Below are 17,299 nucleotides of genomic sequence, written 5' to 3' on the forward strand. Positions count from 1 at the left end.
TATGTTAAGTGAAACAAGCAAAGCACACAGGGATAAATACTGCATGTGCTCACTCATATGTGGGAGCTAAGAGAGAAAGAGTGAAGGAAAGAAAGACCACAGTGGTGTGCTGGACTTGCAGAGGGAGAGAACATACCTTGGGCTACAAAGTGGAGTCGGGGGGAAAGGAGGAGGGAGAGGGAGGTTGGGGGTAATTGGGTGGGAGACACAAGGTAAAAATGCAATTTGTGGTAATGGGTATGCTTACCAGTATGAATCTGGCCCTCACATCATGGGCACGAGGGGTGACAATCAGCTTATATTCATAACCAATAAAAAAAAAAAAGAAAATGTCCAGGTAAATACCATCAAATATTCTCTTAAGACTTGTGTTCCAAAGATTGCTAAAACATTTAGGAGACAGCTGGTTGAGGTACATAAACTAAAATGAATTATTTATATAAGTTCATATGTAAACAGAAGTAAACAACATAATAAACATCCAATTACCCCCATTTATGTAGAATAATTAATACAATAACATTATATGATCACATAATCACAAAAAGAGAAGGTACCATTGAGATATTCCAGTTCAGTGGATTTCAAACCTGGCTGGTCATCAGTTTCACCTACTAAGCTTTATACTAACAGACTACCTAGGCCCCCTTCATGAAGTCAGATACAGCATGTGTGGCCTGGAACCCAGGAATTTGTCATTTTTTTCCCTATAAAATTCAATAATCTAACCCCTTCATTATGCAGAGAAGGAACTAAAGCCCAAGAAGTCAAGATGTCTAAGATTACAGAGCAAGTGACAGAGAAAGGGCTAGAACCCAGGTCTCTTGTCCCCTGGTCCACTACTCTTCCTGTTACACCACACTGTTTCCCAAAGCTTCCCCAGACCTGTCACCCTCACACTTAAGCTAAGCAACCATTAATAGATATTCTGTTGTTAAGTTAGGTGGTAAGCTGTTTGAGGGCAGAGACCATATTTCATATTCCCTCTGACCTATGCACCTAATAAATGTCTGATAAATACTTCTTGGTTGGCAGTCACTCAGCTAAGGCCTAATACTGTATTCTCTACTCACATTACAGACTACAATCATCCAAGTAGACATAAATTATCTAGCTAGATATCAAGATCCAGCTGAAGAGGGTAGTAATTCCTGAATTTATAAAGATAACATGTTCAAACAACCAGGAATGTGGGTGACAACACAAGTGCCATAAGGTTAATTACTATGTCTTCCCCTTGCTCTTATGTGAAAAAATAAATGAATCCAAGGGATGGGAAGAACCTAGCCACTTACCCACAGTATTTGGCGAATGTGAATTATAAAAATTCTAAACTATTTTAAGGATAAAATCCTTAGCAACTTAACAACTATATTATACTAATTTTTGCTACTGTTTCTCTTGGTTTTCAGTGTGTTTTCCCAGTCTTATAAAACATTCTTTTATGGATGGAGTCAAACTCCTTTATAAAGCTGATAGTGAAGGACTAGACACATTTAGCCTTGATATTATAACATGGTTGCTCTTTCACTCTCTCTCTCTCCCTCTCTCTCTCCCCCTTTTCTTCTCCCCCATATATAAACACACACACACACACACACACACACATACACACACACACGTTAATGTGTATTTATTTGGGGGGGTGGGGGAGGGGGAATATGACTTCTTATATTTTGTATTTGTAGCTATGTATCATGAATCATGCTATAAATAAGATAATTCTACCATATTATTATCTTGATTGTAGATATGATAAGGAAAACGGGATAACCAAAACACTTAGAAAGCCAACAGGAGAACATTAAAAAAAATTTAAGGCTAAAAGTTAAATAAATCAACAGGCACATTGGCCACCTGCACCATATGGCCCAGCCCTGATTATGCCCCACTTGACAAACCAGGCTCTTCTGGAACAAGGAACAGGAAGGGACTACCCAGAGGGAACCAAAAGGGACAGGTAGGGGAAGAAGGCTTTCCGGCTGGCCTGCTAGAACTCAGGAATGAGGCAAGGACCCAGGCCTCCCCAAGAACCACCAGAGCCAGGCCCTGGCATCCCTTCACTGAGTGCTCCCTCCCCCAAGTAACATTAAAAAAACATAAAGCTCCACTTGAAGAAAACGGCATCAGAAATCATGGATGAGGCCCCGCCCACTCAAAAGAGCCTCCACACCCCAAGCTTTGAAACCATGCATGCATCTAAACAAGTCTTCTTCCAGTCTTCTACCATGAGAACCTGGGCAGCACAGATCCTTCTCAACTCCTACTTGGTTTTAATTTCTACAAAAAAGGAATTGCCTTCTTTTTCTTTTTTTTTCTTTTTTTTATTTTTAAACCAGTCTTACCTATATAGAGAGTCCTAATTATTCCTCCAGTTGATCTTTTAAAATCACATGACAATCTCATTCATCCATTTCTTCATTGAACACATAATTATTACATGGTAACTGGACTTGTGGATGGTCACAGCTAGAAGAGACCTTGGACGTCCTGCATCCCACATCCCTCATTTGACCCAAGGGTGATGGAGGCAGGGCCAGCCCTACAGCCCAGTGCTCCTCAGCCTCAACCTCTGATAGAGTAATCATCTTACCACCCCAACCTAAGCACTCAGCAGTACAAAACCTCATGAAAAATGGATGTACTTTTTCATTTTAAAAATGAAAAAATAATAAGACGAAAGAGTTTTTGTACCTTATTATCATTTATGATTTATAAAGCTAATAAATATTAGCAAAATGAAATGATAAAACCAAAAGGTAAAAGTGCCTTTAAAAAAAATAATTGTAGGGCTTGTAAAGATTCTTTCCACTTTTTTTCACATTAAAGTCATATGCTATATACATATGACACCTTTTCTGTCTTTCTGCATGGTTAGGAAGTCATTCCAGAATGACAACAATACCACAAAACAACACTCAGAGAATATACATTCCACGGCACTGACATTTATAATCTACGGTTCTAGTCTACAACATCCATGGTGGTCTCTACACATATGATGGATATTACCTAAGAAAACAGACATTTTCTACTTATTTAATCAGAAGGAGGATAAAGCTGCTATTAACATTTCGATAAAATATCTGATACATAACTGTCATTTCTCATGTGAAGTCAAACTAAATTTAGTGAGAATACCCACCTGATTGATCAAACTTAAGTTCTGGACAGTCTTACTTAAAATAATAGAGGTTTAAATGTCCAATTCATCTCTTCAGGGGAAGTTTAATGAGTAATTCTATATATCAAATTTATTTTTTTATGGGCTGTATATTTGTATAGGAATATATATTTATTTATAACTCCAATCGTTTCATAAAATTTACTAAGACCCATTCCATAAAATAGTTAGAGAGCCTTATTAAAAAAAAAAAAAACCTGTTAGTTGACAGTTACTACTATCAATGAAGAGCTTCAATTGCTGAATATCCTAATCCTCCAGAAAAGTTACATCAAAAATGGACACTTTATGACAGAATCACTCATTTATCTCAAAACCAGAACAAATAGAAAACAACACCATTAAATGAACTTAAGTATTTTTCTGACCACTATTGCAGAAACACAGAAACTCAGCAGATTGCAGACATGCAAGAATCAGCACTATATAGGAAAGAATTAACAAATCAAACTCAGTACACCTTTAACAATTGGATTGAAAGTAGACTTAATAAAACCAAATTACTTCTTCCTCCAGGCAACCGTTAGCTACAAAGGAAAAATGATTTCATATCGTTGGTCCATAAAGAAGACACATTTATTTACATTTTCAATGGACTAAATGAGGTTTTAAACTTTCACAATTAAAATTTTATGCTTCCAAAAATATCATATGATCAATGCACTTAACTTAAAGCTTCAGGTATTAATAACTTCATTTAGACTTCTTAAAAAACCAACACAAACATACTTTCTAGAGTGCAAAATGCTTCTTATTAAATACTTCAGTAACACAAAAGCAATTTGTTTTTAAACACAGGAATCTTTTTCTGAAGGGTCATCACCACAAAGACATCCATTGCCGGCAACGGATGGTGCACAAAACTGCCAGCTCGAGTAAAATGCAACATTAAAATTTTGCTTTCAGTATCTTCACCTCTCAGATGACCCCAGCTATTTGTACAAACTCATTGTTGGACTCTGGTACATGCACATATATGCATCACAGAGAAGTCTTCGTGCACAGCCTTGGATTCTTCTAGAGTCCAAGGAATGCAGGTCTTCCAAAGACATCTTCAAGTATTCTCCTACTTCCGGGCATGGGGTAACTTGAGGAATGTTGAAGCCATTCTGACCACCTATGAAAAAGGAGAAGAACTCTTTTTAGGGCAGTAAAGTTCTAAATCCTTTTGCTACCCTGCCCCACCAAAACAATTTTATGATCCAATAATTTAGTAAAGGCTAATTTCTAGGATCTGAAAGACTCATTTTACTTCTGATTACTAGAAGTTAAAGCCTTTTTAACTATCGACCATTTTCTCATTTCTTGGTTTCTGAAAGGATTTTGGGGCCAACTGTGAATAAAATTGGTAAAAGAACATATACCTTGAGGAAAGCCCAAAACCTACTCTCCAGGCTTCTCTCTGTACTCAATTAAGAAGTAATGTTATACACATTTGCACACAACATTCAGTTCTTCACATTTCTATATCCCCTCAAAGGCACAAGCACCCCAGTACACTTCACCATGAACATGACCAATTTAGAGCAGATATAGTAAAATGAACACTATTATATTTCCCTAAATTTGAAAAATGTTATTTGCACAACTCCAGCCCAGTTTGTTTTACATATCATCAGACTATGAATGAGGATGCTCTGGAGTGTGGTTTTAAAGATTCCAGGAAAGGCCTTTCTGGTTTAGCTCTCTCGATGGCTTTTCCAAATGTCTGAAATTCTTATGTTTTTGAGTTATGCTGTTATATGCAAATGTCAACTGGGTTAGAGCCACATTTACAGATGGGGCTGGGCTGCATCCAGCAAGTATCTGAGACCTGAAAAAGGTTGAGAACTCTTAGCCTAGAGCTTGGGCCTCTGGCCAAAAGGCTGCCACAGGGGGTGTCTCAGGAAGATGATGGAGACTAGAGCTTGAGAGAGTGGCTAACGGGAAAATGGGGTATAAGAAAAAAAGAGGAACATGGAAGTCATACCTCCCAACCTTGCCTAGGGCTGGTCCTCACCTGTACACTCCATATAGGTAAGAATGTAGCTTTTTTGATAACCATTTCATTCCCGAAACTTACTAGAGCCCAGGGCACTCATTATTTATAAATAAAGACTAAGTATCCTAGAAAATGGCCCAGAAAGTTTAATACATTCCCTATTCCAGGAAGAAACACATTAAATGCAGAATAGGCTTACTTTTCCAAACAGCACATTTAACTTCTGTTCTTAGCTTTGGTCATTTGGAAGACAACAGGGTTTAATATAAAATATATATATAACTAAAATCAGAAAGACTGAGATAAGTAAACTAAGGCACCTTAAACCTGAGCTTTAATAACAGAAAAATAGTAACAACTTCCATTTTGCAAGGATTTAGGTTAAATAACTTAACATACTCCCAGAGAGTCTGGCATTTAGGTACTCAATAAATAACTAGTACAGCTTATGTGAAAATGAGAGAAACCTGAAAATAAAAGACAATGAAGCTAAAAATAAAATCTCTCAGCATGAAAATAAGAATTTTAGGATTCTTCTTTTTAACAAAGAGCATACGCATGTCAAAATATCACAACAATATTATCCCTTAGGTTAGGTATCAGGATTGTTAATGCATTTCTAAATTTATGACTGTGTCACAAAGATATTTCTGAAATGATTTTCTCACAAAATATCTTATTACTCAGAGCAAACAATCCCCCTATGAACTATCCCACTACAAACTAAAACACTGCCACATGCAGAGGAAAAGATTTTAAAATACCATCCCGATCAGCCATGCTGTCAAAGAAGAGCCAGGCAGAGTCATCCTTCCCATACTTCACAAAAGCAACATAGTGGCTGGTTTCTATGCAGAGAACAGCAAATAACTCCATCTTCTGGCAGGGGATGCAGCCATGTCTCCAGTCCCAGTCAGGTAAATCTTTGGGAAGCGACACTGGGTTATATTTATGATTCAACCTCTTGGGATGAAGGTGAACCTAAAACAGAACATGAAGAGAATGACATTAATGAGCTAAACTCAATGTTTCAAGTGAATGGACTCCACTTACTGTTACTGAATACATCCCTTATAAATAACAAACGAGTCTTGCACACATGTCTATTAAGTAAATAGTCAGAAGAGGCATAAATAATACCCTTTTATTATGAATTTTTTAAAGTTAATTATGATTTTAAAGACTTCAAAACCTAAAATTTGTTTTCAGCTATGAATAACTTACTGTTCAACAAGAGATCATCCATTAAGTGAAGGCAAACTTACTTGAGTGTTGCAGGTTTTACAAAATTGCTTGATTTTTCCAGCTGAGATGTCCGGCTCATCGTAGCATTCTCTGCACTCATACATGGCAAGCCCTCCACATATCCGGCACTGCCTGGGAGCTGAAATGACGGGAGTGGAGATAAGGAGCCTTTAAAAAAATGCATTCTATCACTAAAAAGATTTTCTAAAAAGTTATTCTTAAAATAAGTCTACCCCTCTTCTATCCTCTTAAACTTTGGACTCAGAATATCTTTAAAGAGATTTTCTCTGACCAAACGACAATTATTTTAGATAACATATTCTCGGGTGTTTTCCACCCTGAATATAAAATGTCCATTGACGAAAATTCGAAAATACAAGAAAGTGTAAAGAAAAAAACTGAAAGCATCACAATTTCAGTTAGCAGGAAAGAAACAGTCAATAATATGAATTTTTTCTAATAATTTTCTATCTGTGTATGTGTGTGTATAACTGTGTGTATGTTCACATATATACATATATATATTAAGCTCCTCTTACAGAAAATATGTACTTTTCACTTAATATTACATCATAACCATTTTCATATACACTGGCCTTCAAAAATATGTATTTTAATGGCAGTAGTTTCATTGTACAGATACACAACTCATTTAACTAACTCCTCACCTGTTAACATTTAGGTTGTTCCTAACATCTTAATCAGATGACAATAAGCATATTGCATACAAAATATTTATTTTCACCTCTGATTATTTTCTCAGAATAAATTACTAGAACTAAAATTACTGGCTTTATATTTCAAGGCTTATCAGATAATGAATTGCCTTTTAGAAGTATGGTATACAGTTAGACCCTTGCTTGCAACTAATGAGAATGACTTGACACACTACTTCTTAAAAAAACAAATAAAACAAACTAAAAAACATTATACTTACTATCTTCAAGTAAATCTGTTATATTTAATTCCAGAGAAGGAAAAATTTTTTTAAATAGTTTAAAGTCTTTTCCAAATCGGGGCATCTGAATAATCAGACATGACGGTGCCTAATAAAAAGATATATATTTTTAAATCAAAGTGCTAAAACAAATTTTTCCCTATAAATTGAAATAGTCATGGCTGTCAAACCAAGCAGTGATTTCCTCTATAATGCTGGTGGCCTGTGAGACAGGATCCACCCGTGGTTGTGGAGTGTCAATGCAGGGCACCCACAAGCCACAAGTCCTCAAGTAGTCCATGATCGCATGCACACATCAATACCTAGAGGCCAGGTAGTTTAATAACCTTGGGTCTCAAATAATATAATGACTCTATAAAGTGGCATTCTCATTAGAGTTTATATTTCATAAAGGTTTTGGAGAAACTGTTTTTGCAAATATAATCAGAAACTGTCATCAAGGAAGGATACTATTCCTTATACTCATATTTCAACCATGGCTGTATTTTACCAAAGGTTTTATCAAAACATTCCTTCAGAAATGAAAACATTAAAAACAAACCACAAGTATGTACCACTAAAATCATCAAGATACGCAGTAAAAGAAAAACAATTTATATCACTTGTTCATTAGCAAACCAAGATGAAGGAATTTACAGTTAGCCCTCTGTATCCATGGGTTCTGTATCTGGGGATTAAACCTACCCCTGATCAAAAATTTTAAAAAAATAAAAATAAAAATAATAATGTGACACTAAAAAATAACATAAATTAAAAAACAATCTGTATAACAACTATTTACATAGTATTTATATTGTATTAGGTATTACAACTAATCTAAAGATGATTTTAGTACCCAGGAGGATGTGTGTATGTTATATGCAAATACTATGCCATTTTATATCAGCGACTTAAGCATCGCAGAATATTATCCACAGGGGATCCTGGAACCAATCTCCCATGGATATCGAGGGATAACTATATTGACATTTTGTCTCTTAATGAAGAAAGAAATGTAAACATTCTCTTTTTATATATTTGGATAATAATGTGTGGGTAAAATGACAATTTAAAAAAAACACAAGTCTTCCTTTTGCTTTAAACTACTTAAAAGTTTCAAGCTACAAATTAGCTTTGTGTTTTTCTTTGGCACCAAAAATCCAAAAAGTTCAATCTTAATCCTAAAGTATTTAAGTACAAAGTTGAAATACTGCATTTTTTTTTTAATTTGTGTTTTCTTAACAGTTTGTGTTTCAAACTGTTCTCAGCTGGTTAAAATCCATAGATATTGAACCTACTAGTAGTCTTAATAATCCTAAGAACTTTCATACAAAATATAATAAGTGAGTATCACTAACCTCTGCAAATTTCAGGTTACTGTTGATAAATGACCATTCTAACAACTGCTGAATTGTAGGTACTCCAACTTTCTCGTTTTTTTCCATAAAAATTTGATAGAAGTAACAATCCTGTACTTTTTGACCTGCTGATCTGAAGACATAGAGGGAAAAACACATATAACTTATTTATTAAATGCTTAAATCAAAATGTGAAGTTGTTCTAGCAGTAGTGAGAACAGAAAAACTATGAAATTGATGGTGCAGCTTTGGATAGTCAGAACAACAGGAAGAAAAGTCAATAATTTAGATGAAATAATTAAATGTTCTTACGTACAAGAACATATAAATGATTTCTTGTTTTAGTTTTTATATTGATAAGTTCTCTTAATGATCAGGAGAAAAATAATGGAATAATAGCCCCAGTCAAGAAGCACTATGTGAACAAAAACCAAAAGCTAAAATCACTAAGTTCAACTTCATCGTCCAAATCTGGAAAATGGCAAAAAATTTAATGCTTGAAACAGGAAGATAAATTCTTACATGCCTGAATGAGACAGACCCTTATTAGACCTTAGAGACCAAACTTTTCATTTCTACAATGAAGGCCCTGAGATGTAAGGAAGGACAATGACTTCTTAGCAAGTCAAAAGCAGAGCCAAGTACAGAAGCCAGGGGTCCGAACAACTGCTTAACTATTCTTTCTGCTAAAGTATGCTGTCTCCTTAGATGATCACTCATTTCTTCAATAAATACCAAGTATGCGCCTACTACATGCTAATCACAATGTTACCCTTCTTAATATTTTACTATTGAATGCCATTAATCTTTAAGACTAACTTTACCAAAAGGATTAATAATTTTTAAGTGTACTATTTACTTTTTAGCAGAATTTCTGGGTATAAAGTCATACTTTACATCATGACATATCTAGATTTCAAGATTTTTAGGGAAAAATATTAACATAGTTTTCATATGAAAATCTCAGCTATTCAGAATCCAGCCTGCAGAAATCCTTAGCTTCCCAAAGCAACTTATACCCCAAAATAAACAAAATGTACTATATGAAAAGTATCTAATTTTACAATATCTAATCTAATCTAACTGCAATTTAAATTGTAGTTTTCCACTATGGAAAATCTAAGGGCAAAAAGGTACAAATGTGTTAATGTTAAAAGAAAATGGACATCTACAGATAAGACAGAAACATTCATGGATCTGTATAATTGTGGTCAACCTCCGTGACACAGACCATAATAGGGAGCCACTAAAATTCTTTACGGATTGAGTTACCCAGCAGTATGAAATATAATACAGGTATGATATATCTATGTAATAAGAATACCCAGACCACATTCTATAATGAGAGGTACTCAGTAATACAATCTGAAACTTTCCCTGTATTTTTGCTGCTTTTGGGGGGGCAGCTAGCCAGTTCTGGCAACCGTAAATCCTTGACCTTGGTGTTAGAAGACTGCACTCTAATCAACTAAGCTAAATGACCAACCCTATTTCGCCTCTTTATTGCTGATGTTATTCATTATTTTTCTTGAAATACTTTGCCTCAAATCGCTATGCTCTCTTGTTAGTGGCAATGACATTAGTTTCACCTTATCTTTAACAGTGCACACACGATTAGATACTATTACCATCATTGTTACTGTTTTTTAAATGTGAAGACTTAATTTACCCACTTCTTTGTTGTTTGAGTCTTCTTTGTTTCTTGCATCCTATGCCTTTATTCTAAATTCATTTTTGTTTTACTCAAGTACATCCTATAATAAGTCTCGGAGTGATCATTTAGTCTTGGTTTTTCATACTCAGGAATTCTATACATCTTTTCTTCTTAGAATTTAAGTTTTTTTAAAATACTGAAAATTCTTCAATTATTTCCTATTGAAACATTGCTTCTTTTCTATTCTCAGTAGTGTCCCCTTCTGGAACTCCAATTAGAATCCACCCTCTATGTCTCTTATCCTTTCTTGCTTGTTTTCCAACTCTTTAACCCCCTGGGCTGTGATCAATTTTCTCTTCAGCTGTGCATTCCACAGCCAGTGAGGTGTCCCCTCCCACCCATGATACATTTTTCTGTTTCTGGAAATTCTGTTTTCATTTATTTGATTTTGTTTGTTATCAAATCTGTTTTTATCTTTCACTGGTATCTAGTCCTTCTTCTGCCTCATCAATCATTTGAGAATATCTTATAGTCTTTTTAGACTGTTTTGTTAGTTCAGATATTTAAGGTATTCAGCCTCCTATTTGTTTCATCAGCTGACTCTCCCTCCGTCAGAAGGAAAGGCTAGGAGTAGAGGGCAAGAATGACACCTGAAAAATGGACTAACTTAAAATATCTTTTTATAATCTTTAAACAGTCATGCTCTACATGGAGAGGTTACTTGGGGGCGGAGTGGACAGTGTACCCATCAGGGGTGTAAGAACTTTCCAGGGCTCTTTTCAAGCTCCACAAGGCCTTTAGACTGTGATGTATTCATGTATTTCAAGATGTGCCTGCTCCCTCTCTACCCCGTCTGAGCATCACTGCAGTATTCAACCTATGTTATTACTGGGAGTGTACTACATCCCTTATGCGTGTCAGGCAAGGAAAATAAAAAAGGATGAAAACAACTGTTTTAAGCATCTGGAATTTATTTCTTTAAAATGAGAAACAAAATTGACTTTTTTCTCCCAAACTGTCTGCTAGATTTCTACATCATGTATTAAGTATATCTTTCTTTCCCCATTCATGTTTGAAGGCTGACTTACAAGATACTAAAATACTACATTTAGTTAATTCTATTTCTGAGCTTTCTATTTAATTCTATTGATTCATATTTCTAATTATATACTATTATCACAAACTATTTTAATGTCTATTGCTTTGCCTTTATTGCTTAGAATAGAACTCCTTTTTTTAAGGAATTCTTCAGTATTTTCACCCACTTCATTTTGTAGATAACTCTAAAATCACTTTCCTGAGCTCCAAAAAAAATACATTAAGATCTTGCTCATGTGCAAATTATTCTGTAAAAACTTAACATCTTTAAGCTATTTAATCTCCCTACCAAGAATGCACTCTTTCTCACTATCAATCAAATCACCTTTTAGCTCTAAAAAATCTTTTTAAAAATCTATCTTTTCCAAAATGTATATCAATAAAATTGATTTCTTGGTATTTTACAAATTCATGAAGTATGAAATTATTCCTCTTTCATATTTGCTTAAAGAAATACAGAATTGCTATTGATTTTTCCATGGTTATTTTTTACATGGTTAAATTACAGATTCTTTTGTTAATTCTAATAGTTTCTAGACAATTATCTAGGCTTTTCTAGGTATACCTGTGACTACTGCCACCTTTGAATACATATGTACTCTTGATGTTCATACATTGTGCTCTGTTTCATTAGTTATAACTTCCCAGATAATATCCAACCATACTTGTGACACTGTCCACCCTTCCTGCCTTCTTCTCACCCATCAGTTCAACACTCGCACCAAACAACATCACCTGAGACACAGAGACGAGTAAAAGGACTTGTCTATGATTAGCTTTTAAGGAAGTGTACAGCACATTAGCAAAATTTTCAACAGAGAAACCCAGCCTACAATGTAAAAAGGTCCATTCTTGACAGTATGAACATTCAAGCCATTTGGAAAGTTCAGCCATTTAAAACATCTCGCTAAGGACGTTACTACATTAGATTCAAGTCTTTCATTCAACACGGAGGGAAAAAAAGACCAAGTTACAAAACTGAGAACAAGAGAGCTGACTGATTCATGTTTAAATTAATTCTTTGAGTGATGAGTAGTCAAAAACAGTGTTCTCACAGTGTTAGATTAGGTTAGAATAAGATTCTCTTAAAAGGTTCATTAATGTAAATTACAAAAATATTTACATACAGTTTCATAAGAAATGATTTCTAATGATATTTATTACTGGGGTTCAAATTAATAGTACAGATTTACATTGATTTATTCCTCAAGTTAAGTATGGCACTATGGAGAGGACAATGATCAAAATTAATTTTCATTTATAATCAACTAGCATATTAAGAGTCCTAAACAAACACAATATCAAGTTCTCATTAAGTAACCTATTATTTATACTGAATAATGACAGTGAATATAAGGATTGTCTATTTTTTCAATGCTTCTTAACAATTAAAAGTTACCTTATTTTTAACAATGGTTCTACTCTTAAAATATGATGAAACAGGATATTTAAGAATTCTTCAGGATCTAGGAGAAAATAAAAAATCAAATAAGTCACATGCAAAATGTTTAAACCATTTTTTATTTATGTCTTATTTCTATACTGAATTGAATTTTATTCATTCAATATTATTTAAATTAAAAGCACAGTTTTCATGTGTTCTTGACAAATTAAAAATACAAAGGATATTTAAAGATTATAATAAAGTATTATGTTTCAATTCTGTTATAACTTTATTGCTTTTGAAAGGATATAATAATTCAGTTACAGTGAAATAATTTTAATTTCTTTTGGGGGTGTTTAAAATAAGTGGAATAAAACCTGAAGTCTGCCCTGCTTTTTACTGGTAATTATCAAGCCTTTAAACATTACAGTTGGTTGCAGTATGCTGCTAACAAGTTCAAAGTCAGGAATTGAATCTTTGAGTAAATCCGGTAGCTATGAATGGATATAGATTAAAACACTGTTTTTGGACAATAAACTTAATACTAATCAGCTGTTTTGTAACTCCCTTTCATAACAAGGAAAACTAAGTGGGAAAATGCAGATGACTGAATGCAACCTTTCATCATGTAAAGAGAAACAACTCAGAATATCATTGCTGGAAAGAAAGGAAAGAATTTTCTATTTACTCATTTAATATACTAGAACCAGCCAGCTCCTTAAAAGGGTTTATTATTCCACATCATCATTCACTTTTAGAAAAGAGGAAGAATTTGCAAAAAGGGGAGAAAATACCACAACACAGAGAAAGAATTTAAAATAAAAACCCAAAACTACGCAGGCACACATTTCATCTAATAATTTAGCATATGAATATGTTTTCAAGTTGTTTTTAATATATATACTATAAATTAAGACAGTCACCTTTTTCTTCAGAGGTAAATCCTGATGCAGCCTCAACTTTTTCAAGTATTTTCCTCAGTTTCATAATTTTTGTGGCACACACATATCCATATCTATGTTAGTAGAAAACAATTGATGCTGGTATATACATTAAATTATATCACGCATCTTAATAATCACACATTTCTTATACAATTCCAACATGTCATAAGTCAATAGGCTAGACAATTCTTTTGAAGAACAATTATAGGCTTCTTCTTGAAATTTGAAACATAAAAGAATTATCCCAGACACTATTAACACTATTATACAACTACAAAATAACTGTCATATACTAATACAAGAAAAAATGTATTTTAAAAAGTTTGTGGTGACTGATATTTTAAAATAATATTTGCTTAAGAAATTAAAGCATTTACTTTATAAAACAGAATATACAATTTTGAAAGAGAAAGTCCTTCTAATACTAATGGGTGAAATAGCCACCAAAGGAAATGGGAAAGGAAATTGATAAGAAATTGAAAATCTAAAATCTGTAATCAAACTAATCAGCATAATTATGACACGTTCTCTCATCTTTTTCTGAATACAGGACGCGTTCAGTAAGTTTAATGTCAATCCCTGACAAAATTCTAAGTCTAAAAATGGCTCAGAAGACCTCAGTGGCCACCATGGCCTTAGTACGGGCCAGTCAGAACTAACTAATCTTAAATCTATGTTTAATACTGACTATTCATTCACTCATTAGCTGTCTGCAACCAACAGATACTGAGCATCTACCACTGACATAGTAATCTAACCTGTTAGCCACTGGGAATATAAGATGAGTAAGGTGGAAAAGACAGAGTCTCTGCCTTTGAGAAGCTTGCAATGAAGAAAGCAGAGGTTTCAGTACCAAATAAAACCAGTCAACTATAATACAGAGGGAAAGCTGCAGACACAGGTACTCTTGATCACATCAGGGCATCTGACAAGTTTCTTACTGCAGGCAAGGTGACAACGTGTGATTAACTATGATTCTTAACTGGTTGGACACATTATACAAAGAATGTTTATGAATGGACTTGTGATGTTCCGGAAGGAAGGAAGGAAGTGGTCACATGGCTTAGAGTTTTGGATTTGACCTCTTTTGTTCTAATATCAATCACTTGGGGAAAAAAAATTGGGAGTATGTTTAAAAATTCTTGTGACAAAATAATTGATGTGAAAATCAAGACTTAAAATTATCTTAAAGGGTAAGATAATTATAGAATTCATTATAGAGTTTGAGGAAAACAAAAGACGTAAGTACGGAAATTCATTCTAATTTACTTTCCTAGTAAATATAATAGGTCATTCAGAATGCTCATTATATTTCAGTATCCTGCTTTTATTGGTCAAAATCTTATATCAAACTATTTTTTATTTTAATTAAGAAAAGTATGTCACAAAATTTAAATTTATCGTAATATAAACTTTAAATTACATAGTTTGCTCTTCATATTCCTGAGTGAACAAATTTATTTTATGATGTATGCTCCTACTTCTTCATAGTTTAAATTTTATAATATGACATTATTATACATTACTACTACCACTTGTCGAAAGTTTTTACTAGATATCTCCTGTCACTTGTGCTTGTACCATTACAAATGGCTTCCTGTGGCCAAAAAAAAAGACATAGTTATAATTCCTAAACTAGGAAATGGAAGAAGAATCATATTTTTAAGGGAGGTGGAGGGAGGCCTAAATATATTGCTTAACCAAGAATGTGTTACTAAAACACATCTCCTCTGTTCCTAGTGCAAAAGTATTAAATACTATATACTGTATAAATAAAAAGTTTCCTTTGTTACTTTTCTTTCAGGGAAAATTAAGTTTAAGAAGCCAGACTATACCAATCTGACTAGTGAACATGATTATTGTTAGGGGTAGTGTTAGAATAAACTATTTCAAAAGATAAGAATCTCAAGTACCATACAAGAGTTTTTCTAAATCTACTGCAATTGCTAAATTGTAGTATACTCTACCCAAAATGGTTTAAATCATTTCATGGAATACACTATGTTCTGCACCTTGGCCAGATTTTAAAAATTAAAAAAGTAAAGGAAGCCCAGGGACCAAAGGTTAAAAAAATTAATACATCATCAAGATAACTAATCTTTGCTCATCTCTTATTATATGAGAACAGGGCATAAATTATTGTGCCAGGAAACAGCTTCTAATAAGACACCATCTAAAGGCAAAATAATTATATATCTCCTACTTACATTCTCAGAGGATTAACAATTTCTGTCCTCAGTAGCTCTTGAGTTTCACTGTAATATTCTACATCATTCTTTTCTTTGGGTCTAAGTAATACAGTGTCCAGAACAGAACTAAAAGCAAATAAGCTGCAAAATAAAAATAATATTTTTCCTCATGCTGTAAATATATCATTTTTTGAAAACAGATTCCAAAAAGAATCAGAAGAGGAAAAAAAGCAAAGTCTAGAGAACAAATAACACAAAAATTTCTGGTTTTCATTAACTCAGGTACCCAAGAGCCCTGTGAAGATTTCCATGGTTCAATCTCCTGGGCCCAGAGATCCGTCCAGGTTGAGAATAATAATAACGAGAAGGCAAACTATAGACTAACAGTGTTAAAAGGATAAAAATATGCCTACAATATATTAAGAAAGTAAACTTCTTTGCAAAAGTTGAAAGAGGGCCTACAATCTGAGCCAAATTCCAAATGAATAAAAGAGGAGGAAGTCTGAGAACTACTTTCCAAGGCAAGCACTACTCAATAACATACTTCTCTCTCCACATGCCCCTTTGCAAAGATTTACATTTCTTTAAATGCAAAAATCACTTGTTGAATGACTAACAGCAGAAACTTGCTGTTATCAAAGAAAAAGAAAATTTGGTTAATATAGATTTTTATCAGAAAATCTAAAAAATATCATATCAACTCTATTAGGCTTGTTTTTGTCAACACATCTGAGAGACCAGAAGTACTCTGCAAACAAAATGGCCTGCTTTTATTCTTCTCCCTACTATTATTAACTGCCTGATTCTCACGACATGGCTGCACAGAGCTGGCAGATTATACTCAGTTCCACTGGCAATGTACAATCCTCAGAGCCTAAAAATTCTTGGCTCAATCTTCCGTGCCTAAAGAATCTTGCCATGTTAAGTTATTCCAAATTGGAAAAACTACATACACAAGGGCAACAATTCTTCTACTGAAAATATTTTTTTTAAAAAAAAGTAGTTTTAGGGCCAGCCTCGTGGCTCACTTGGGAGAGTGTGGCGTTGGTAGCGCTGAGGCCACGGGTTCGTATCCCATATAGGGATGGCCGGTGCACTCACTGGCTGAGCGTGGTGCAGACTCCACCATGCCAAAGGTTGCGATCCCCTTACCGGTCAAATAAAAAAAAAAAGTAGTTTTATGATTGCCTCTACCTACTGAAACAAACACAGCACACATAAGCCAATGGCTCACTGCAAGTCATGTTATTTGATAAGTGCACAGAGAAACTGTACTGATCCTCTTCATTAATATGATTTCCTAGGTACCCTCAGTATATCTGTTC

General features: G+C 34.1%; 1 protein-coding gene across 6 annotated transcripts in view; it reads right to left on the minus strand.

Annotated features, from left to right (window-relative positions):
* Positions 1-480: 480 nt before the first annotated feature.
* The window catches only part of CYLD (CYLD lysine 63 deubiquitinase), a 63,739-nt gene continuing 46,920 nt past the window's right edge, over positions 481-17,299 (minus strand). For all 6 annotated transcript variants that reach the window (XM_063109176.1, XM_063109177.1, XM_063109179.1 and 3 more), the window contains 8 exons: positions 15,993-16,115; positions 13,765-13,856; positions 12,857-12,923; positions 8,706-8,838; positions 7,348-7,456; positions 6,431-6,549; positions 5,930-6,146; positions 481-4,301 (listed from right to left, as the gene is read on the minus strand). In XM_063109176.1, coding sequence (XP_062965246.1) covers positions 4,117-4,301; positions 5,930-6,146; positions 6,431-6,549; positions 7,348-7,456; positions 8,706-8,838; positions 12,857-12,923; positions 13,765-13,856; positions 15,993-16,115 — 1,045 coding nt within the window. In that variant the 3' untranslated portion in view covers positions 481-4,116. The remainder of the gene's footprint in view (positions 4,302-5,929; positions 6,147-6,430; positions 6,550-7,347; positions 7,457-8,705; positions 8,839-12,856; positions 12,924-13,764; positions 13,857-15,992; positions 16,116-17,299) is intronic.

Source organism: Cynocephalus volans, chromosome 10 (assembly GCF_027409185.1).
Source record: "Cynocephalus volans isolate mCynVol1 chromosome 10, mCynVol1.pri, whole genome shotgun sequence".
Taxonomy (NCBI): domain Eukaryota; kingdom Metazoa; phylum Chordata; class Mammalia; order Dermoptera; family Cynocephalidae; genus Cynocephalus; species Cynocephalus volans.